The following is a 25,130-nucleotide window of genomic DNA, read 5'->3' as shown; positions in this document are numbered from 1 at the left end:
CAATTTCTGTTAAGATGCAAAAGCAAACAAACAAGCAAACAAACAGAAATACAATAAAAAATATTCCATCTGTTGTTTTGAAGCTGTATGATAATGGTGTGCGAGAAATAGACATAATGTTTTAATTCATTATTTTCCTCTCTAAAATGGTCCAGTGCCCTGTACCAGGTTTAACATAGACACTAAACAGCATTAGTTTGTGTGTCAGAACTGAACATGGTTCAAATGCCAGTCCAAATGTGTCGAGTTACATTTGAGTGCTACAACGGAGGGTAAGATTTGCTGTGAGCAGCAACTTTTATTCTGTTCCTTGCACAGAGCTGTCATATGGATTAATTTTACAGTGATTTTCTGTTGTTTTTTGTTCTTTTTGGAGATAAGAAAAAATGGTCACTGTGACCTGAAAAAAAACCTGCTTGACGATTCTTCAAAAATTCCCCTTTTGTGTTTCACTGATTAAAAATAACAGCATACAGTTTTGGAACAACATGAGGTTGAGTAAACAATGACATAGTTTTTATTTTTGGGTGAACTATTCCTTTAATGTGTTTTTCTTCAAACATTAAGAGTGACTGATAACAACTTTTCTGTAAAGCACAACAGAAAATGAATGTACTTTCTTTGTCTATGACTTTATATTTTCTAAAATGTTCATCCTTCACAGGAACAAACAGATCACACACAACTTTAATCCTAAACTTGTACTTGTAATTTTCTCACTTAGGTGATAAAATCAGACACATTCAAACATTTGAGGCACCTGGAGATCCTCCAGCTCTCCAAGAACCAGATTCGTCAGATAGAGGTGGGCGCTTTCAATGGCCTCCCAAACCTTAACACTCTGGAACTGTTCGACAACCGCCTCACGCTGGTGCCATCGCAAGCTTTTGAGTACCTCAGTAAGCTGCGGGAACTGTGGTTACGAAATAATCCCATTGAGACTTTACCAGGCTACGCCTTTCACCGCGTACCCTCGCTGCGGCGTCTTGACCTAGGCGAACTCAAGAAGCTGGATTATATATCTGACGCAGCCTTTGTTGGACTCATCAACCTGCGCTACCTGAACTTGGGTATGTGTGGCCTGAAGGACATCCCTAACTTGACTCCCCTGGTGCGACTGGAGGAGCTAGAGTTGTCTGGAAACCGCCTGGAAATCATCAGACCCGGATCCTTCCAAGGCCTGGAGTCTTTGCGCAAACTATGGCTCATGCACTCTCAGATGTCGGTCATCGAGCGCAATGCTTTCGATGATCTCAAGAACCTAGAAGAGCTTAACCTATCCCACAATTCCCTGCACTCTTTGCCCCATGACCTTTTCACACCTCTACAGAAGCTGGAGCGAGTGCACCTCAATCACAACCCATGGGTGTGCAACTGCGATGTTCTCTGGCTAAGCTGGTGGCTGAAAGAAACGGTGCCGAGCAACACCACCTGCTGTGCACGGTGCCATGCACCACCCTACCTTAAGGGAAAGTACATAGGAGAGTTAGACCAGAGCCATTTCACCTGCTATGCCCCTGTCATTGTGGAGCCACCCACTGACCTCAATGTGACCGAAGGCATGGCAGCTGAGCTCAAATGTCGCACTGGTACATCCATGACGTCCGTGAACTGGATCACTCCGAATGGGACCTTAATGACCCATGGCTCCTATAGAGTCAGGATTTCCGTTCTGCATGATGGCACGCTGAATTTCACCAATGTAACTCTGCGTGACACCGGCCAGTACACCTGCATGGTGACCAACTCAGCTGGGAACACGACGGCAACTGCTGTCCTGAATGTGACCGCAGCAGACGTGAGTGTCAACTACACCTACTTCACCACTGTCACTGTAGAAACTGTGGAGTCTACGGGAGATGAAGATTCTGCATTGCGTGCCTTCAACGAGACCTTCATCCATATTCCTGGGCCTACACCTTCTGGGCACCTCTGGCATGAAGTTGTCCCCACTACTGCCTCTTCTCTCTCGATCCTCGGTTCATCGTCTTCTCCTCGAGCAACCAAGCCCACTTTCACTGTCCCCATTTCTGAGCCCAACTTTCCCCCTGAACTAGATGACGTGATGAAGACCACCAAGATCATCATCGGTTGCTTCGTGGCTATTACCTTTATGGCTGCCGTCATGCTGGTGGTGTTTTACAAGCTCAGAAAGCAGCATCAGTTGCACAAGCACCATGGGCCGGCACGAGCCATCGAGATCATTAATGTCGAAGATGAGATTGGAGCGGGAACGGGCATCCGTGGCAGCGGCATTTCAGGAGGATCCACGGTACCACAAGGAGGCTCCGGTGGAGGCGGACAGAGCTTGCGTCTGCACCACCCTGAAATCGTCAACCTCCCAAACCTTGCACGTGCAGAGCATCTCAACCATTACTACAAGACCCATCACTTCAACAATAACATGATGGGCCTGGGCCTTGGAGGGGGCTCGGGCGGAGGCCTAAACAATAACAACAACCCTTCACCCTGCTCCCAGGCCCAGACTACCCCCATCTCTTGCACGCAGGTGCCAGTCTCTGCAGGTAGTACATCATGCTCCATGCCTTCTCCGATGCCTCTGCCGACCCTTGGCATCCATGGGTCACTGAAAGGCCTGATGGGTAAAGGGCAGAACCCACAGATTGAGCCGTTGCTTTTCAAGAGCGGCTCCAAGGAGAATGTCCAAGAAACCCAGATCTGAAGTTGAGAAAGAGAGTAAGGGAGAGAGGGAGAAAGGTAAATGTACAGATAAAAGATGGAGAGAGAGTATCAGGGAGACAGAAACAGATGAAGGGTATTGGCTGTTCAACCCCTATGGGTATGTTCTCAGGAGTAATGAGAAAGGCAGACCCAGCATTGTATGAAATATTACCTACACAAGAATACAAGATACAGCTGTGAAATCGCTACCAAGTAAATACGCCGGCAAAGAGTGGGGGAATTTCTAGAGGGAAGACAGGCAACCACACAGCAGTTTAAAATCCGTCTTTACATTTCTCTGATCCGCACGTATAAAGAGGATCATCAAACATCAGCAAACAAAACCACACTTGCCAATACCTTATAAATCTATATGTTTTTGTGTAATGCAAGATTGATAATTATGTGCCAAACTTGCACCAATCTGTGCCAAAGCAAAACCTTTGCACACTGCGCATGTGCACAGACACATTTCAGAAGACAAAAAGATCTGCGTGTATACTGTACACCATCAAATACAGAACTCCATCAATAAAGCAGAGATGCTACGAAAATCAAAACCATACACACCATTAAGTAGTAGGAAGTGTATATAGAAATACATGAACAACCTTAAGTATTTATAGACAGTGGCTGAGAACGAAAAATCACATGTGAAAATGGTTTAAAGACCCGTAAAGCTCAGATAACAAAATGGATCATTAAAATTTTTGTAGAGGTTCGCAGTCCTACGAAGGAAAGATGGATTAGTAGACCAGCACTGTGTAGAGGGCTTACGTTTCATGATGATGATGGACTCAGATTCTCCCCTTTCTCGAAGGCTCTCACAGTTGAGGGGAAGAGAGGAAAATGAACAAGGACTCAAAGCGCAAAAAGACAATGAAAGATATACAAATTTTAAGAGAATATAAAAACTATGAAAGTATACATGATATATAAATATATTTTCATTCAGAGAAATAAATTATGAAGAATCTTTACATTTTTTCTGACTGGAAGCCACGGCTTTTGAAGAATTAGCAGCTGCTGGTGTAGCGCTTTGTCACTGATAATTCCTTTCTCTGCATTAAAAACAAAAATGTGTCTGAAACTGGTACACCCTAACAGGACTGTAGGGCATCCTGAGGAGACGGAGGGACAGGGATGGATATTGTGGAAATTGCATTTGATTTCAGATACTTTGGCTTTGTTTTTTTAAGTCTCAAAAGGTTTCCCTTTCCTGTTCTATAACTAACAGGGTCATTGAGGAGAAGTAATTTTAATTAACATTATAAACACACTACTGTTTGATTCCGCAGGCGTTTGAGATCCAAACTGGGTCGATATCAGTTATTATCATTACCAACAGAATTATAAAAGACAATAATGATGATAGTATGCAATGCAATGGAAAGAAAGTAAAAAACTGTAAACGTTGATCTACATGCTGCTACACTGAGGAGATACTTTTAGTGAGATGTTTTAGGAAAATCTGATTTGAAAGCTGAGTAAAAAGAGGCTTCTGTTGACATTACATTACTACTACTATCATCATTATTGGAAAACATCAAGTGTCAAAAGCATAACGGATTTAGTCGCTCTCTTTGTTTTTACCTAGAGGTGATGCTTGTTTTTCATTGTGTAAAAAGTGATTGTCGCTACAGCTGATAATCCCCTCAGTAAAGCTGGAATAGCAGTGGACGTACTGACAATGACAACGATTAGCTTGAAGCATTACGAAGCCACAACAACAACTCCTCCAAACAAGGAAATGGATGGGCCTTAAAATGGCTCCCTCAATGGCCTGTCCCCTCTGTTTTGTACAAGACAAAAACTTTACCAGGACCCTGCTTTTTTTGCCAACGTGAATCAACAAGATTCAGGACAGAACACAAACTCTGGTGATTACTGCAGGGGTAAAATGGATTATTACGAACACTGTGTCCAGACTTGTGGACGGAACTACTGTTTGAGCAGAAAGTGAACGGAGGACAGCTTTTGAAAGGTAAGAGAAAACCCACTCAGTGAGCAAGATTGGAGTTTGGAAAGCTTTTTTTTTAAAAAATGAAAATGGACAAATAAATGACAACTATAGAAACTTATAGAGCTCTTTTAAAACAAAACTATTATGATAATAAGTGTCTTTCATTATTTGTTTTTATCTAGTTTTATTTTTGTTTAGTTTTGTTTTTTTCAGAATCAAGTGTTATCTTAATTGTAATATTGTTATTGTTATTATAATTAGCTAATATTACACTCGTTATAATTATGAAAAATGTTCTGTTAGCAGAAGTCACTTCGAAATTTAAAAAAAAAAATATATATATATATAAATGGCACACAAACTGGCAACTGAAATTGTGAAACTTGGTGGCATTGATTTGTTCTATGTTTTTGTCTTATCTTTTTCTCATGTATTTGAGGTATCACTGTATGTAACCCTTAGAGCTTAAGGCTTGGAGACAGTTCTCCCGAGATGCAGACAGAATGTGATTTGGCTGGTGGTAGCGTTCTTCTCTGCAGAGGAAGAGATATGAGAGAGAGAGACGGAGAGGAAAGAGAGAGAACGGGTTTCTGATACACGCTCGTTCTCAGAATGTCACCCATTATCAGTGCCGAGAAGTGCGACTGTGCCGTGTCAACACCCTGTTGCCACGGCAACACGCCTTCGCACTAATGTGCCAAACACTGTCAGAGCCAGGGTGCCATCTTTGTGGGTCCCCGTGCCTGTGTTTGTCAAACCTTGTTAGCCTACAACACGTACAAATATCCACACGCGAGTGCACCGCCATGTCAATTGTCATTCGACATATTGGCGCACCCATACTCTGGCACAATGTCCCAACAGGTTCTTATGGTGAGGTTTCCCTGGCAACTGTTGCTGCTGCGACAGTCCCCATCACGGTGTTTAGGTCGCAGATGCAAATGCGAGGACGGAGCCAGTACAGTATAGGACGCCATTTACAAAGATGTAGCCGTTGTCATCCATGTTCTTAAATCGACCCCTTCGCAAACCCCCCTTAGTTGCTGTTGCTATGGCTGACAAGCCATGCCACTCTCACACTACACACTATGTTCACACGCAGTGAAAAATACATTGCGAAGCAAAGAGGAATTTGGTATTTTTTTCATGAAATTCACACAATAAGTACTGTACTGCCTCATGAGAATATGCGAACCTATCATCGCTTCCTCTTTACTAGTTACAGCACGAAATAAACATGAACAAACATTATAAGGCATTTTGCCTATGGAAAGAAGTCAATACACAGCATTTAGGTCTACGGAAGTTAACTCTCTTGTCTTGTTTGTTTGTTGGACAAAATTGTTGAATCGGCATTATGATTTGTCAGATCGCCTGTCAATCAAATCCCTACGATGGGTCAATAAACATATTTGCAGCATACTGCATATGAATAAATTTCCTTTTCTGTTGACATTCATGAACCTTGAGTAGCAGTCATTGAGATGTCCGTATCTAACACGCCATTGATCTTCCCCTACACTCAAATTTCATATTCTCCCTCTCATGCCGGAGATTTGCATATGTTCGTTTGCTTCTCGACTGATTAACATACACATCTGTTTGTGTGTGTGTGCATATGTGTGTACCAGACGGTAATCGTATTACATTTGTGCTCAAGGCATATGCTTTCTTTCCAAAGCAACTCACAAGAAAGTATTGCCAAGCAGATTGGTAGTGGGACAGGGCAGAGACTGTTATAACATACCACATATCTCATGATCTTCACCTAGCCTGCAACCTCAGATATCTCTCGCTTCCTGAAGTCTTAAGAAGCATGCGAAAGCTGTGACAAAGGTAGGAAGACAGGAGCCCTCTCTCTCCCTCGTAGCACTGCGGTATCTGAGTCACAGGGCCCAAAACACACACTCATACACATCTCAGCTCTCTCATAAACGCGCTTTGCAGAGAAATACCCTGCCCACCAGCTGGTTAGGACTTATGCAAAGAGCACCAGAGAATGTGGTGTCGCGGGTTTTGGCTTAACCATGTGTCTGTGTGTGAGTGTATGAAAACTATGGAAATGGCCATTTCAGCTTTTGTAAGCTTATTTGAAGACATCCATGTATTTCGACCAATGTTTTCCATTGATAGCGTTTCTGTTGCCCTCTCGTGTGTGTGTGTGTGTGTGTGTGTGTGTGTGTGTGTGTGGGAGAGAGAGAGAGTGAGTTTGGGCTGTGTGTTTTACAATAAGAGACTCTGTTGTTATTGAGCATGCACGTGGCGAGCTTGTGTGTATGTGTATGTGTTTGCGACATCTGTGTTTTTGTACTGCATTTAGAGACTGTCGTGAGAGTCAGACATCCATTTTAAATCCCCGGTTTAAATCACTTTAGCGTATTTTCCTATGCTTCAGGCTTGTGTATGATCTTCTGAATGATGCTCTTAGCTAGAATGGAGAAAAAAAACATCAGTTGGGATTTTCCATTTTTTTCCCTTAATACCCCAATCGAGAAGTCAGGGGGCATTCGTGCCAATTTCCAACCAGCTGAAGCGGTGGGAGGTACTTTCCTAATAGTGCCCGTGATACATTATTCAGAAATTCAGACGTACGTCAATGGTCCCCGTTTGTGTGTGTGTGTGTCTGTGTGTTTGTTTAAAGTTGCAGACATGCTCAGGCTTTGACAGACAAATCTAGGGCAGCTCTTGCTTTTGGGTGTGGGGGGTAAATATCTTATTCCAGCATTTACTTCAAAGATTTGTATTTGGTCGTTTGCACTTTGGTCCTGGATTTATCAGCAGAAGGTCTATAGCATTGGTTCCTCACAGACTGAGTCACAAAACCAAGTCAAACACATAAACAACTCACTTGAGAGTGTGTCGCTTAGAATATCAATTACATCCAAATCATACTTCAGCCCTACTGCTGGTGATGGTCCGTTTCTAAAGCCGCTGCGAGCGATGGTGTCATTCTTCACATATAAAACTGCTTCATTGTAATTGTCAGGGCTAGACAGAACAGACAAATCTTTCATGGCAGGGTGTGGATGTAGTTTGTGTCCCTAACAAACTCAGTTTTTACCAGAGTTGCACAGACCGTCACGGCACTCTGACACTGACGATCCCAATTGTGAGAAACGGCATTGTGCAATATAATACAAGAAAAGAGAAACTTTCAAGTAAATGCAATCTCAAGATATCATTTATAGTTTATTTTATCATTTGCTTGTGTTGAACATGCATCTAAAGTTTACTTTTCTTACTCGACTGGCAATGTATTCTTTTTAGCTTAAAACAAGAACATATGCACTGAATTCTGAAGTTTTTGGTCAAAAATACTTTTTTTTTTTTTACTTTAAGAAATAGATTTTTCACAAATGCGTTAAAATTACATTCATTCAAAAATTACATCAAAGGCTTGTTACATAAGATTTGTATTTCAAATAAATGCTCTTCTTTTGGACTATTCGTAAGAGAATCAAACGTGTATCAGTTTCCACAAAAATAGCAGCTCCAATGTTTTCACTATTATAATGCTAATATTAAGAAATGTTACTTGTACAGCAAATCAGCATTTAAATGGAAAACAATTTACAATCGAAAACAGTTCTTTCAAAACGTAATAATTTATCAAGACTTCTATCAAAAACATTAAAAATGTATACAAAAATATATTCTCTAAAAACAAGAATATGTTGCAAACAACAAATATCTCATGCATTTTTTATTTAATTCTCGTGTATGGCCTAAATTGTTTTAATTGTTTCAACTCTAATTGGATTCTGTTTTATTACTGTAATTGGCGTCACATTACTGTTATTTGCTGCTCAATGCATGTAAAACTGTTGTCCTCTGTTCTGATGCCGAGGGTGAAAGAGAGTGAGAGAACCAGTGTATTGCTCAATCCTGAAGACTTATTTAGCCCCTGAGATTGAGTGTGTGTGACAGATTTGGAATTGAGCATTAAAGCAGCTTGAGTGTGTGCGGCAAAAGTCACACATAATGATTTATCGTGTTAGGGTGCGTGTGTATGGTTTGTTTGAACATGTGCCTCGTTTGCCATTGTAGTTGTTGTGTGGGCTTCCTGATACCCATCAGGACATTTATGTGCGTGTGTGTTTGAGGGGTTTTTATGAAGAGAATGAGATCAGTTGTTCACAACGTCTCTTTGCGTCATCGCACTGATCTGCACAAGAGCCCGCAGCAGCTTGTCAAACACTGATTGCCCCTGAACACACACACACACTAATGTAAGATTGTATCCTAGACCCTCACCTCAGTCAATAAAGAGCACTTTTACCCGCCTCCTCCCTCGAACGTACACATGCACCTACGGACAGAGGCATCGGTAATTACATGTGACACCTCAGCCTCGCAAACCGCATCAGTGTCTTCTTTGTGATTTCGAATAGGTTGTGCCTTGTCATCTAATGTAATCCTCCATGGTACAAGCTTCTTGAATGCCATTTGGGACTGGCTGGCACTTGACTGGTAAATGCACATGGGCCAGACATGTATGTGTGTATGTATATTGGTAGTTGGTAATATCCATCCATCCATCCATGTGCTTGAGCTCTATAACAAATCCTAAGAGACTGCATTTCGTAGCTTGACCTGCCTGCTTCAGCTCCATTTTTAACTTTGAGGGTGTCACTGGATTTTGTGGTGGTGGTTATGTGGCTGATTAGCATCCTGTTTTGTGTTTCCTGGGAACATCAGAAAGGCTGCATTTTTGGGTTTTCACTCTTTGAAAACAAATGGGTATTATTTGGTTTTGCAATGAAGATAAGGTTGCTAATGGGAATTAATTATATCACCAAATTCGAGTTCACTTTGATTATTTTCTGGGACAAATGCCTCACAATATTGTTTTCATTCTTCTTCAGTCCTGTGTGTCTTCCCACAATGCTTTACGGTATAGAGACACCAAAAGATGTTATGCGCCTCTGGTTTAGAAAGACTTTTTTTTCCTCCAAAAATCACTTCCTTTATTAGTGTTTTTGTCTTCTTGTCACTTTAGAAGCAAAGTTGCTTAAGACATTGGGTTTTGATGGCAAAGCCATTCAAAAATGATGATCTTGTCATTAAGGGACTGTCTTACTAAAATATAAGGCAGCTGTAAGGCATTTTTTGGCTTCTGTGTTGTCATTTTACTAAAGTAAATTGTTCAAATTTGGCAATGGTGAATATAAAACTGATAATGATAATAAGAGTTCACTCAAAAATGAAAATGTCAGCATCATATGATGACTCTCTTTCTTATGTTGAACACATCATACGAAAAAATACCATGGGAAAGAAATACAGTGCAAGTGAATGAGGACTATTGTCTATCTGATTACCAGCATTCTTCAAAATACCTTCTTTTTATGTTCAACAAGAAAGAAACTTGAGTGAACTATCTTTTTAAGGTAAACATATTTCATTGCGTTTCATATCTTCAGTGCATTGACCACAGTTTGTTTTGTTACAAAAGCTTGTTGTGTTCAAAGAATATAGAATGTAAAGTTTATTTTTCTTACCCCATTGGCAATTTCTTCTGTTTTTACACATAAATATAGTTTAGGCATAAACAAACAGACAAAGAAATTACCAATGGAGTCGCAAAAAATAAACTTTATGTAAGATGCATTCTCTTAAACGTCTTAATAGCTTTCTTGCTTTTACTGCTAAAGCAGCAAAGTCTTCTAGTTGTTGTTTGGATGATTAGATATTTTTACTGGAAATCAAGACAGAAATACTGGTTATGAAAATGTTTATCTGCATTGTAGGCTTGTGTAAATGTGCGACAGCATCCTGAATGAGTCGGCTCTGTTAAAACGGCTGAAGCAGCATCTTGGCTCCTCTCTGAGGATGAACTCTCAGTTGTGTTTCAGACCATGCTCTTCAGCCTCAAACGCAGCTACTGTTGTGGGTTTTGAGCATCTTATTGATGCTGTGTTTTTGAATGAAGCTGGAAAGGGGTACTGTATGTTTGAGAGGCGGTCCGGTGGAAAAACTTGTGAAGTGGACAGTCTCCAGCCAGCCTGTGGAGGGGCCGGTGAGAGAGCAATGAGCTGTGACCTGATCACCTTATGAAGAACCTGCTCATGCTGTGACCGCACGAAGCCAACCCATGCTAGAGCTGCAGGAGAACCCAGAGATCTGGGTTCTCGGGGTCAGAGCACCCGTGCCGACGGAGACTGAGCGAACTGAATGATCTAAATGTGACCCAGTTACAGCGAAGCGCGGCAGAACGCAGAACAAGATTTTGCAGAAGAGGCGAAACAAAAGCGTGCCATTATCTCAGCACATTAAATCTCACACACTGATTTTGGTGCAATAACTTTAAAAGGCACAGAGCGGCATAACAGTAAACATTTATCAATATGAAATAAAGTTTAACTAGAATTATTGATTTTACTTTAAACTTCTCCCCCTTATGTCAGCTTTCAAGCTTTTGATTTATGTTCGTAGCACAGTCATTTTTGTAAAACAATTTCCTTTCTATCCTTCCCCAGTGGGGTTTTCCCAAAACCTCAACCACTGTAGACTTCACATTAGACAATGATCTTGTTGTAGCACATAGGTTGTAAAGCATTTAGATGACACCAACTCCCAAATATGAAGATCGCTTTCTTAAAATATAAAGGCAGCTCTGAATCTTTACCATTTATACTGTGCGAGAAAAATGTGGATATTACATAGACAACAAAATGTAAATGTTTGCTTGATAAATTAAACAACTGGAGCTTATTGTCTTATAATGTATATAACAGCTAGGCTAACAGCTAAGCTATTACCTGTTAATAGAAAATGTTAACAAATACTAGTTTGCAATATCAAGCAGCATAATGGCCTTTTTTTTAAGGTAGAAAACCGCAAGTGACTCGCACCGGAAGCCTTGATTTTTTTCATAATTGTACAAATTTTTGATTTTATTAGAATTATGGATTATGGATCCCACTTTATATTAAGTGGTCTTAACTACTATGTACTTATATATATATAAAAAATACAACATGTCTACTGTGGTCATATTGTATTTGCAAAACACTTACTGCTAATGAGGTGTGATACAAGTAAGGTGAGAGACAGGTTTGGTGGTACGGGTAGGTTTAAGGTTGGATAAGGTTTAGGATATGCATCAACAGTGCGATTATAAATGTTAGAAATAATTAATTTAAATGTAAGTGCATATAGTTAAGGCCACCTAAAAGTGGGACAGGATTATGTTTGGTGTGTGTGCATATATATATATATGTATATATACTAAACATTGCATTAAACAATCGTGTCTTAAATGCATATGTTAGCTTTGACAACCTTAAGGCCTGTTTAAAAAAAAAAAAGATAACAACAAAGATTGTTAAAAAAAATATTTCCAGCTCATGAATGATAAAAAATACATCAAATACATCAAATCATAATCAGTCCTGCTATAATGAGCTCAAGAAAAAGGGGCAGACAATATTGTCTGCTGGTGTGGACACAGATATAATTATTTTTATAGTTACCCGTTCTTTGGTACATTTTCTTTACACTGTAAAGTCAAGGACCCTCAGGATTTACATGATTGTCATAGTTGCAGGAATCTACCAGCAGGGGATGAACTAGACCATCTGAACCAACCCCTCTTTGCTTCATCTGTGGGTTGCTCTCCATTACAGAGATGTCTTTAAAACAAATGCTCCCATTCCTGATTTACTAACAAAAATATTACATTTAGAAATTGGTTTATTAAAGGTTTCGAGCACTGGACCTCTTGCAATGTAGTCCAAAAAAAATCATACCTCTAGACCACGAAGTCTGGAAGGCTGCAATCATGTTTCACCTGCAAATAAACGTGTGTGCCAATTCTGCTGATAAATCTATGACAAAGAAAAAGTTCAGGGGAGAAAATAGAATGAGATGAGGCTGGCTGTCATAGGACGTTCGGACATGTCTTGTCACTTTTCATCACGTCTCATTTGAGTGTGTGTGCGCGTGTAGGCATGTCTGCGCCAATGACTTTGTGAACTAAGTAAGAAAGGTGTTCGTACATCTACCAAACAATGAGTGTGTGGGCATATACGAGTGTGACGCGTGTGAAGATGCATACACTGTGTGTTGTAGGTGCCCGTGTGAACATTTGCTCAGTAACAGCCAGCGTGTGTGTGTATGTAAGACTGTGGACGTCCGTCCGTCTGCCAAATTGAGTCATGTGTGTCTCGGTGTGTGTGCGTGCAGGGACGTTGCTATCCTTGTATGTCAAGCGTTGCTGTGGGCTGTGATGACCTCACTGTTAGTAACCTGCAGGAATGAGAGGCGCACAGCTGACATCACCCCTCTCTCTTCTTTTCTCACCCTCTTCCTCCTTCCCTACATCTATATCTTCCGACATGCGTATAACACATCAGACCTTTACGTTCTGAGTCACCGGCTCAAGAGAGAAAAGAGGGACATTCTTTCTTTCTGTACTTCACTCTCTTCATTCAGCCCTTTAAAGGTATGATTTAACTAGAAACCTAAATTATTTACTCAACTTGTTGGTTATGTCTCGAGTGACAACCATACAACAGTTCATTATTTACTTATCATCATGTCCTTCCAAACCCGCTCCAGAAAGAAAGGCTTTGTGAATTTCTGTGAATTTGTAAAAACTGTTGTAGAAAGACTTTTCAATATAATTAAACTGAGTCTGTATAATGGGCTGTAAAGCTTCAAAAAAGATACAGAAACACCATAAAAGTCCTTATGACTCATGCTCTGTATTCCAAACGCTCTGAAATTTAAGTTTCCATTCACTGATAATGTTTCTCCAGTGGACTGTTAGGTTCTTCAACTGAGTGAGTGAGTTCAGCTGATGAACTGAATCAGTCGGAATCATTTAGAACGAAAACCAAACCTTTCAGAGTGGATTCGGGAGCAAATCGTTTTACTCCTATGAATCATTTGCTTATGAATTCAACAATGTTTTATATTCCGGTACATTTATTAGTTTTATTTTAAAAGATGAAACCTACCATTTGAGTCATATGGGCCTCTGTTATGATACTTCTGCTGTGCTTTTTCACATTTTAGAGCTTGTTCGAGTCTTCGTTCACTTTCATTCAATTAAAAATACAGCCGGAGTATTCTTAAAAAATTCATCTTTTGGGAATTAATTTGTGGGTTTGTAATGACATGAGGGTGAGTAAATGATGACATAATTTTATTCAACAATGATCCCTTTTTGTTTCTTTCTGTCTCACTTTTTCCCCCATCAGCCTTCTCGTTTATCCTTTTCTTCCTGAAGGGCCAGGAATTCACAACTGTCTGGTGTCTAACACACAAACACGCGCGCTGCAACCGCAATCCTCTCTTGAGAGGAAGAAAAAAAAAAACAGAAACACAACAGAGAAGCAAACTGATGCCTCAGATATTTCCTTCCCTCTGTTCAATTAAACATTCCCCCATCTGCCACTTTGGGTTGTTTGAGTCCCTCTGAAATATTGAAAGTAGTTGTTAATGTGATTGTTTCTCCTGACTCTGTTTGAACCTGTTGGATAAATCGCTCTGGAATGTATTATTAACATCTGAAATGTGTCGTGCGCGTGTGTCTGTGTGTTTGTTTGTATGTGCATGTGTGTGTGTGTGTGTGTGTGTGTGTGTGTGTGTGTGTGTGTGGAGGAGGGCAGATTCGTTCTGCTGTAATGGTTCTGTGCCAAATCTTTTTCAGACCATTCAATCTCTGTTCATGTGCCATACTGATAAATTTATGGAATAAAAGATGTTCTTTTTTTCACAAAATGAGTATTGAACTGTGGGTGGTTATTTTGGATGTTTTTCATGACAAAAACAGGATCAAACAAACAACGAATGCAAAATGGGGGACGTGAGAACATGAGTGTGTGTTTTGTATGTCTGCTTGTATGAATTTAGACGTACTTATTAAAGTCGACATGAAACGACGTTCGCAGCCAATTTTAATTCAGCAAACGTTTGTATTTCTCGGTGAAACAGAAAAAAATAGCAGAGTGGGATTTGACTGGATTGTGTAAAGTGGAGGAGACGGACTTAGAAGTAAAAACTTGATGACATTAGCCAAAAGTTACATAAGAGGCTGAGCAAGTCATCTCATTTTGACTATAAAGACTATAAAGGCTTTTCTTTCCCCAACGGAACAACATGCACTGATGTATCACACACATTAAGATCATTTAGACAGTTAATAGGGTTCATTCTGATGTCATGTTGACATTAAACATCTGACTCAGTGATTCGTGTGAGTTTATGGGTGTGTCCTGAATCAATGTATGTGCGTTTAGCAGCCATTATGTCGATGTGTTATCGCTGCTTTGACACTAGAGCTGTGACTTGCTAGCTGCGGGGTGTTTAGGTTGACCCCGATGGCTGACCTCCGCCTGTGCTGTGCGTGTGTGTGTGTGCGTGCGTGTGTGTTTGTGTCTTACTCTAGGCTGATTTTTAGCCTGCAGTCTACACGCCTCCTGTACTGGGTGGGGGGTTAGCTATGGGGTCAGCGTCTGAATACTTCTGACTCAGGGTTACAATTATTGGCTAACCTAAGGGTGTGCGTGTTAGTCTGTGTGTGAGGGTGACATTGTGATTGTGTTCCTTTACGTCCATTTGTGTTTTGCATATTACATACAAAAACAAGGAACGTTGCTAAGCGGGGCTGTGCTCAGTGCGCTTCTGTGTAAAGGTTTCGGGTGACGTTTCATTCCACCCCAGTGGAGGCGTCTTCTCATTGCATGTATTAAAGCGTGCATGTGTGCATGTGTTTATGAGCATGTGTGTCTTTATTAAGGGATACATGGAAAAGGTCAACTCAACACAAACCAAAAAAAAAAAAAAAAAAAAAAGGTTATTCACAATTTAATTTCCGGGAAATGTGTCTAAGCAAATTTTAAAGAGAGTTACACATAGTAATAAATAAATATATATATATGTATTTATTTAAAATATATGTGACCATGGACCACAAAACCTTAGACATCATTTAGACATCATACCAAAAAGATTTCCGTTGATGTATAGTTTGTTAAAATAGAATAATATTTGGCTGAGATACACCTGTTTAAGAATCTGAAAAAAAAAATCTAAATATTGCGAAAATTGCCTTTACAGTGAAAATTAAGTTCTTGTTTAAACATGATATATTTTCAGTTTCTAAAAAAGTATAAGCAATTTATTGACTATTTATTGTTTGTACATCTGTGCATGTTTATGAGCATGTATCTTCAAGCATAGGTGAAAAAGGTCAACTTAAGTAAAAATCTAAATCGGTAAAAATATCTAAGCAACCTAAAAACAAGACACAGTCACAGAAAATTGTGTCTGACTTCTCATAATATTTAATATTATTCTCATTATATTATATATAGAAAGTTATAAATAATACACAGTTAAGCCACTTTATTAAACATGCATAATTACAAATTCAGACATACAATTTGTGAATATATATCCATATACAAAATGCAAAGCACTCCCTTTTGCATTCTTTACAGATATAGAATTATGTTAATTACACAATTTTTTGGCCGAAAAAAAGGATGGTAGTATCTTTGTATAGGTGGTTTCAAAAGGAAATTTTAGTTTCACCATACAAGCTACAATTGTAAAACACACCTGATGTAAGATTCTTAAAATCAAAGCTCTGACTTCCTCACTGTGTTCTTGGTATACAGAGAGGAGATCAGCTGAAGGCAGCCTAGTGTGTAAGCATGCCCTTCACAATAGTGCTGTGGCACACACTTCACCCAGGGTGCCCGATCCACACTCGCACTGAATAAATTATGTAAGCAGCTTAACAATCCTCATTCTCACCTCAAGGCGCACATACATACGTACACTAGTGTTACCACAGTCTCGACTCGGCTCTCTTTTCACACCTCTTTTGAGCATCTGAACATGCAGAATGTTTACACTGCCATGAACCCGCACAAATAACCCAGAATCCTGCATCACTGATGATATCCCACCAAGCCGTGTCACATTGTGGGTGTTTTTGCTTTTTCATTGAAGGTTTTGTGTTTTGAATTGCCCCTTGTTTCCACCCTTGAACTTAATAAACAGAACTGCTCTCACACTAAAAGCTACAAACTACATCTGTTGAGATCTATTATTAATAGATGTTCCAGCTGTTCTCTGTAGTTTTGAGGTTAAAGTGACAGTTCAGCCAAAAAAGAAAAGAAAAGAAAAAAAAAAATCACACCCAACTCATTCCAGTATGATTTTATTTCTACCACGGGCCGTAAAAGATGCATTTGCCTTGCTCTGTTTCTACATGCTGTAAACAAAATGATGCATGTGCTATATTCGAAGTTTTTTTTAAGTCTTACAATAGGTTTGTGTGATTGTATGACTTCATAAGATTGCAGGGCATAAGTCATATATGGACAAAAGCAGTGAGAACGTATCAATGTTTTTTTGAGTAGTTCACCCAAAATGAAATATCGGTCCAAACCCGTAAGACCTTTGCCATGTTCTGAACAAAAATTAAGATATTTTTGTTGAAATCCTGCATAGACAACAACACAACTGACATGTTAAAGGTCTAGAAGCATAGCAAGGACATCTTTAAAATAGTCCATGTGACATCAGTAGCTCAAGTTACAAGAATACTGCTTGTACGTAAAAAATGACTTCAACAGTTTCTTCTCTTTCAGGTCAGTGTCTACCTCTATTCACGGGAGTACATGCATGTAATGCTGCTGACGCAGCTGGTTTACGAGCAGAGGAATCTACATGCACGTTACTATCGTGAATATTCATCAAACGCTGACAACGAAGAGAAGAAATTGTTGGATAAAGTTGTTTTTGTTTTCTTTGAGCACAAAAAGTATTTTTGCAGCTTCATAACGTTACGTTTGAACCACTGGTGTCACGTAGACTGTTTTAACAATGTGCTTACGATCGTCTGGGCCTTGAACGTGTCAGTTGTGCTGCTGTCTATGGAGGTTCAGAAAGCTCTTGGATTTCATCAAAAAACATCTTAATGTATGTTTAGATGAGGAACACATGTCTGGACCGACATGATAATTGATGACAGAATTTACATTTTTCATGAACGTTCCTTTAATAGATGAATTTACTTACATTTTTTACCACAGAATTCTGCTTCATGCGGAAGATGCTGATAAAAATAGCACAGTAGTCAAATGCATCCATCTAGCATGTTAACAAACCAATGGAAGAGTAGTGCAGTGGAATGGAAAACCATTCTGTGCCAACAGCCCCTTATAGTACTTTTATGGTGCCTTTTTGTCATTTTTGGAGCTTGACAGCCCCTGGTCACCATTCACTTTTATTGTATGGTAAGGAGCAGATGCTAAACCTCTCCATTTTTATTAGCAAGACAGAAAGTCATGCAGAATCAGAACTACACCGAGGCTGAGTAAATACTTTTTTGGGTGAACTCTCTCTTTAAGAAGATTCCCAGTCATAAACTCAGTATTACAGCTACCTTTTAATCCTGAGCTGAGTATCGTTTTCACTTTGTGAGCCTTAAAACCTGTCTATCTTTGGCAGCCCAAGTTCTATGAAATTAATGCAGCTGTACCGTAGGTCAATACAGGTCTTTGATCTCTGTGCTGACTTAAGCTCCATCCCTTCCATATGCCGTCCCCTAAACAACCCCGCCTCGTCTCTTCCAATCCGCTCTGCACTGATACAGTTGTAAAGGGTAACCTTGGAGACAAGGGCTAATCATCCATCCCATAACTACCCTTTCAATCTTCCCCCAGCAGCCCCTGGCCCACTTTTCCCTTCCCGTTAAATGACAGTATGTTTCAGTTTCAGTATATCTACTGGGTTATCGGTAATTTTCCAATGATCAAGCCTCGCATCCTGTCCTCTCTTTCTGGTGTGTCATCATCTCTTTCCCCCTCTCTCCCCTTTGTTTGTCCTGTAGAAGGACGTTTGTTTTCCTGTGGGGAAGAGGAAAATCGACGCTGAAAGATGAGTTATTGATTGCAAAGCAGGGTGCATGAGTGAGTGAGCGAAGCAAAAAAAAGACAGGATGATAGTCGGAGAGTGAGTACAATGACACATCAACAGCATAACAACAATCTTATGTCAGATTGCACAAATCCATGCGCACACTATAACCAAATATTATTAATAGTGCCTTTCAGCATTAATGGTGACATAACAAGCAGGCTGTGCATATGCTGCCTGCGGCTCGACTGAAAAGTCTCGCAAAATATGTGCGAGACAGCTAAATTTACAGGTCTCCAGGTTCACACCTTTGTCAGACAAAAGATCATTTGAGGCGATTTTAATATGCATCTTTAAAGACAACAACACATTCTTGCTTCCAAGTGGGCTGCAATTAGAGATGTGGAGAAACACAAAAAAAAAAAAAAAAAAAAAGTTAAAAACACTCCACTGCAGAAATGACAGAACATCAGGTTACATCACAAATGTCACCACGGTCACTGTTGCTATCGGAGATATGCTGTTTCCATGGCACTGAGGGGCTTGAGGATCTGTGTGCTCGGAGTTCAAAAATCATTTTTCTGGGTATAGGCGTACAGAAATGCAGGGCTCGCGACGAAAATATATTGTTCCTACCGATTCCGTATACAGTACATGCGCTCAAATGCACATAGATCAGTTCAAAATCAGTGCTGGTCACACTCAAGATAGCTGTTTATAGTGCATGTACCTGACTCTATTGCAGTTTGTCTGGGCATTAATTCACAGATGAAAAATAAATGCATTACAAATGGAACCTTCATGCTCAGCTTTAATGCACTGCTGTCTTTATATTTCAAGAATAATTTAGGCAAAAAACACTATTCTGTCATTACTTACTCTACTATATGAATCAATGATTCCAGCTACAGTTTAGGGGGATGAGCCTAATAGCAGATCTTTCTTACAGTTTAAAAGTACTGAATCTGCAAGATATTTTGTAATAATTGTTATTCCAAAAAAAGTAAATCACAATGTAAAAAATATATATTTTTTTATTATATTGTATTAATAATAATGATGATTATAATAATAATATTAATAATAATAATACTATGATTCCATTTTGAATAATATGATTTTCTCCAAAAAATAGTTTTCTTCATAGGAAAGTTGACTTTTAACAATAACTTGCTATGCAAGTTGAACTATGCTTTTGTTGAAACTATCCGATCACTTTTTTCATGCATTATAAAATAATCAGCCTGTGTAGAAAAACTGCATTGCTCTCAATGATGTAATACTTAAATATTTTTGCAAACCCCCAAAAGAAGATTTATTATAGTTTGCTCACCCTCATGTTGTTCCAAATCTATACAACTGTCTTTCTACTAATGAGCACAAATGAAGATATTTTGAAAAATGTGGGTAACCAGGCAGTTCCTGGTAGCCATTGACTTCTACTGTAATGAAATACAAACAAAAAACTATGGAAGTCAGTGGCTACCAGTGTTCAACAGAAGAAATTCATGTACAAAAAATATTTGTATGAATATGAATTTGTATGATTGAGCTCGACTGCTCCAAGCCATGCATATAACACCAGACATGGACAAATTTGTGGTCTTTTTTAATTTAAAATGGAGTTTCACTTGAGTCAGTCTTTTTTACCCCATTTTAACATGGACTCCAAGCACGTAGATTCATCCGCCACCTTGGAACAGGATGTCATTCACCACGCTGTAGGTTTGAACAGAGCAGTTGGGTTCGCAGATTGTGGCATAATTTGAATATTCAGTGATTATTATGGTAAATGACATCAAGTCAAGATCGCTACAATATGGCGGAGGGCTTACGTATAGCGGCCCATAGAAATAGTCGCTAATGAGGCATCTACATGTATATATCTATGACTTTAACGCTGTCCCTGCGGGTTGTTTTTCCATGTTTGTGTGTTGAAGTGCCACCAGTAATGTGATAGTTAGCCCCTGGAATGCGAATTTTACCAAATGGCTCTCACAGTACTATTTTATACATTTTATTATATTTCTGCTCTGCGCAGCTTCAAGTTATGACATATATTCAGAGTAAAACAGCTTCTCGCACAAGAAAAAAAGAGAGTAGGGCAGGACTTGATTTTTGTCCATTGGGAATTGATTGGATCATTAACTCTTGCTATTGCTGCGGATGTCATGTGAGTGACAGGTTGTCCTGTCCTCGCTCCAGTAAACACGTCATCACAGAAGACAAGTCGTTGGAAGAGGGAAGGGAAGTTACTTTAAAAAAAAAAGAAAAAGAAAATATGATGTGTGCCGAAAAAAGATTTATAAATAAACACTGCAATATTCCACTAAAAAAAATAGAAATTGTCAATTTTGATTTCATGGTGCCTTTAATTTCTCGGAAAACCTATCCATTTAAAAGGCCATTTCAACAGGCTTCAGAAGGTGATAACAAGCTGTGTTCAATTAAATTAGTGATATCAAAGCATATCTATTTATGGATTAAACCAAGAAAAGCCTTTAGGATGAGACACACGCTGTGAGGCGGAAGAAGATGAATTCTGCATGTAAATGCAGGTGATTGTGCCAGCACACACACACACACACACACACTTACCTGTTGACGCCAGATCCAGTACCTGTGCTGGTTTACCGGCAGGGTAATTTACTCATTCTGGTCCTGAGTGTCACACACACACACACACACACACACATCCATAGGTAGGGCATAAACTCAATCATGCTGAGATGAAGTCTGCTGGACTTGCGGCGGGATTCTAATGAAACTGCATTATTTATAGAGTGATCTGACAGGGATGCCTCGGCCATTACACCCATAATGGCTCTTTTGGATATTGATGAATACTTGTCTATATTTGTATTCACGTGGGGAACCAATGTCACATCTCCACGGTTACCCTGGATACCGGCATCGGCTAAATGACCCAACAATAATACAGATAACAATGGCAGCACTGTTTAAAGAGAGAGTTTTGAGCCCGTGGAAAAAGGAGAGCAAGACAACGACTCCGGTAAAGGAGAGAAGAGAGGATAGAGGGAAAGCGGGAGCGGCGGAGGAGGAGGAGTAAATACACAATTGGTGATCAGTGAAGTAGCATTAGCATTGTTCACACATCCCCGGCCTCATCTCTCCTTCTCCCCTCCTCCTCTCATGGCCTCTCTTCCTTTCTTGCTGCAGCGTTGCCATGGCGACCGAGAAATGTGGGAATACCTCTGTCCTTCAGAGAGAGGGAGCAAGAGGGAACGCGAGAGATGCAAATAAACGCGGTAAGACAAGCGGTCCGAGGACTAGCTGAAGTTGCGGCTCCTGCGCAGAAAGCAGGACATTTTAAGGAGAGTCATCAGTGTGACTCACGTCGGACACTTTTCCTGAGCCCCCAAAGCGTTGCTATCCAGCTTTGATTTTACTTCCGGTTTGGGAAAGTTCCACTCAAAAAGACTGCAACAAATCATTGCAAATCATAAGATTAAGCAACAAATAATATACACCATATTGACTGAATGGGCTGTACATTTTCATTTATTTTCTACTTTCAGAAGTCAGGAGAATCCATGGTTACTACACTTTTACTACAACAAAACCATGGTTAATTGTCTTAATGGAAATATCATTATTGTAATATGTCTATATTTTATAACAACTGCATTTTACAGCATCCATGTGAAAATAAACTTGGAAAGAGAAGTGAGGATATGGAGAGAAAAATAAAATTGTAGTGCATTCCAGGGAATTATCTATTATAAATTAAATCGGGAGAGCGGACCACAAATGTATATGTTGTCTTTTTCTTGCAGTGGAATGAAAATAATCAGGAGGACATAAGCCACTGGGCTGCAAAGAGCTATTCTACGAATATTGGTGTTATGTCACATTAATATAGTTACCAAATGTAACAGGTTTTTTTTGGCATATTGATTACGATTTTTATAACCACGGTTTAACTACAAATACCATTAAACTATGGTTAATGTAGCAAAACCATGGTTTATTTGTGGTTACCATGGTTTAACTATAGTAACTGTTTTTTTTTTGGCTTTATGATAAAACCACGATTAATTTTAGCAAGCATTAATTCTAGAAGGATGATGTTTAGGAGTTATATGTTTTTACATATTCACATATTTAACTTTTTTTTCTTTTTTTTTTACATGATCAACTGTCGAATGGAGCAAAATAATGTCACCTCAACTAATGTACCGTTTTTGAAAATGCTTATTATTGCATTAGAGCGAACCTTTTGCTGATTGTTTACAGTGTAAACGGAAGTTACTCCCATAATTTGTGCAAACCGTCATGGGGCGTAGGAAAAATGTTTATCTCTCTCCCTCACATTTCTCACACTACCTCCTCATGCTATGGCGAGGCTGTCGTTACTATGACGACAGGCAGCCTAAAATAGTTAGCGCTCACCCCCTGCTTTCTCTGTGGTGCTGTTTTCTTCTCTTACCTCCCAGCACACATCCCCAGCCCGCCAAACCTCCACGCCGTACTGCTCACTTTACTGTGGGACGCAATCCGGAGGGGCGCTTTCTTTCTCTCTCACTTTACCTTTCTCCTCCCTTCATCGCCGCTCTCGCTGCAAAGATTGCATTCAGATTCATTTTATTGGCAGCTTGTGTTTCCATGGCAACATCTTGAAACCATGGCAACTATTTGAACCGAGCCAAACGCTCTTTCAAAACTGCTGCATTCATCCCCCCCCCCTCTCTCTCTCTCTGAGCGTCTAGTCAACCAGTGAATGCGTGTGCATGCGACTGTGGGTATAAATGAGCATGCGACTTGTTAGCATGTGTGAGCTAGCGTATGCCTACAAACAAGTGCGTGTAGATTCCACAGGTGCTACAGCCGTGTCCCATGCAAACATATGCATGATCAAAGTGAGATTTGACTAAATATCATCAGGTGGAAAATGCGCACTCGTCCCACTGGATGTCGAGCAACATAGCTACCAACGTATGTCAGATTGTGCAGAGAAAAAAAAACAGGGTTTAATAAAAAAACCAAAAAAAAAACAAAACAATCTGGTCATAGCTGGTTTAAGATGGGCGTAGTTGAATTAAATTGGTTAAGCTGGTTGGTCTGCTGGTTTCCCAGACTGACCAGCTAAAGGGATAAAACCGACGTAGAAATCAAGTAAGGCCTAGATGGAGGACCAGCCAAAAACAGCCAACTGAGTGGTTTCAGCGGTTTTGCAGCGAGATTGTTCATGACCGTAATCATTGAACGGTCCAGGTTCATTTACAGTTTAAACAGTTGTTAAAGGTATAACATTTACCAGGACAATCAATACGGTGAACAAGCAATCAATAAGCAATTCAGTTTTTAAATGTTTAAAAGTTAAAAATCCATTTCCCTATGGAAAAAAATGAACGATGTTATACAGAACCTGACTACTAATAGTCACCTACTTTTTAAGTCACAATTTACATCACAGATGTAATTAAGATACCCAGGCAGTTTTTTTAATAAGCCTTCCTAAAGAGGCAGTTGTACATTCTACATTCCTTCGTTTGTGATCACTTCATCAATTCTTGCCCAAAGGTCCCAAAAGCCAATGCATACAACACAGCACTTTTTTTCCCCTGCATGTAGACATCTCATGCATTTAGTCTAATTTCATCAAAAGTTCTGCGTGTTTCAGCTCATTCTGGTAGAAATCTAGTGTTCATACATTGTACAGTATCAGGCGAGATGAGAGGAACAGTAATGACCTTTCCACCTCTCTACTAATTAACATGTATGAACTCTTGCTCTACAGCATTAATGATTAAGCATGAAGGTGTACTTGCTCTCACTGTCCCAGAGCAGCAGGATAATGGATGGGGAACAAGAATCTCCCAAGAGCTATGTTTTGTTCTAGGACAATTACACAACAGTTTTTCAACTAACTAAATTTGTTTTTTATAACTTCGAATATGCTGCAATGAAGTGCACAGCTTAGTAAATATCTTACCGTGTAATGAAGTGAAAAGTTGATTTGTGAATCTTGTCTTTTGTTAATAGGATCACATCGCTAATGGACTGCAGAGAAGATTCTGTGAAGATAAGCAGCTATATTTATTACTTCATGTAATAAAAATTGCAAATTTAAGTTTCTTTTGATCTCCTCTGGCATCCACATTGCATTACCTCAGTGGATAGTGTTCAGGGTGCTGAATGTTAAATATATTATGAAATGTATTTGTGATGTGAAAGACTTCCAGATCAGGTTCAAAAGAGCACCAATAAAAGATATATATTTATTTATTTTTCAAATTACAAATAATCCAAATTAAGTAACTGTTTAAAAGATAAGTTACATCTAAATTAAGGGAAAACAAATATATGCAACAGATGTTAACCAAGGTTTTCTTTCAGTATTTTACAATGATTTTAATTTGAGAAGACTTTTGGTTTTAATAAAAATGGATTTAATATTTTTGAAGTAATAGTTTCTCTTTAAATTATTATAATGTTTTAACGCTTGTTTAAAATCTTTTTTTTTTCCATTCTCTTTTTTAATCATGTGGTATTTTTTATTCAGGTCACAAAGTAGAAAACATTTGGGAGGGGGGTTATCACTTTTGTGGTTTAATTCAACTGTGATACCTGGATGAAAAAT

The 25,130-nt window shown here is 39.4% G+C and overlaps 1 protein-coding gene and 1 long non-coding RNA gene across 5 annotated transcripts in view; one reads left to right on the top strand and one right to left on the bottom strand.

Annotated features, from left to right (window-relative positions):
• Positions 1-24,839, top strand: part of lrrc4ba (leucine rich repeat containing 4Ba) — a 52,663-nt gene extending 27,824 nt beyond the window's left edge. For 3 of the 4 annotated variants that reach the window (XM_043231402.1, XM_043231395.1, XM_043231412.1), the window contains one exon: positions 725-14,374. In XM_043231402.1, coding sequence (XP_043087337.1) covers positions 725-2,683 — 1,959 coding nt within the window. In that variant the 3' untranslated portion in view covers positions 2,684-14,374. Of the gene's footprint in view, positions 1-724; positions 14,375-24,532 lie in introns of those variants that run through there. The other variant, XR_006248663.1, reaches the window with a different exon arrangement.
• On the bottom strand, positions 18,073-24,566 carry LOC122333718. Its single transcript, XR_006248664.1, has 3 exons — positions 24,483-24,566; positions 21,125-21,187; positions 18,073-20,781 (listed from the first exon to the last, which is right to left on the bottom strand). It is a non-coding gene; the product is annotated as an uncharacterized LOC122333718 (long non-coding RNA).
• Positions 24,840-25,130: the final 291 nt, after the last annotated feature.

Source organism: Puntigrus tetrazona, chromosome 3 (genome assembly GCF_018831695.1).
Source record: "Puntigrus tetrazona isolate hp1 chromosome 3, ASM1883169v1, whole genome shotgun sequence".
Lineage (NCBI taxonomy): Eukaryota > Metazoa > Chordata > Actinopteri > Cypriniformes > Cyprinidae > Puntigrus > Puntigrus tetrazona.
Note: the sequence above shows the minus strand (reverse complement) of the source record. Positions and strands in the feature narration are given on the sequence as shown.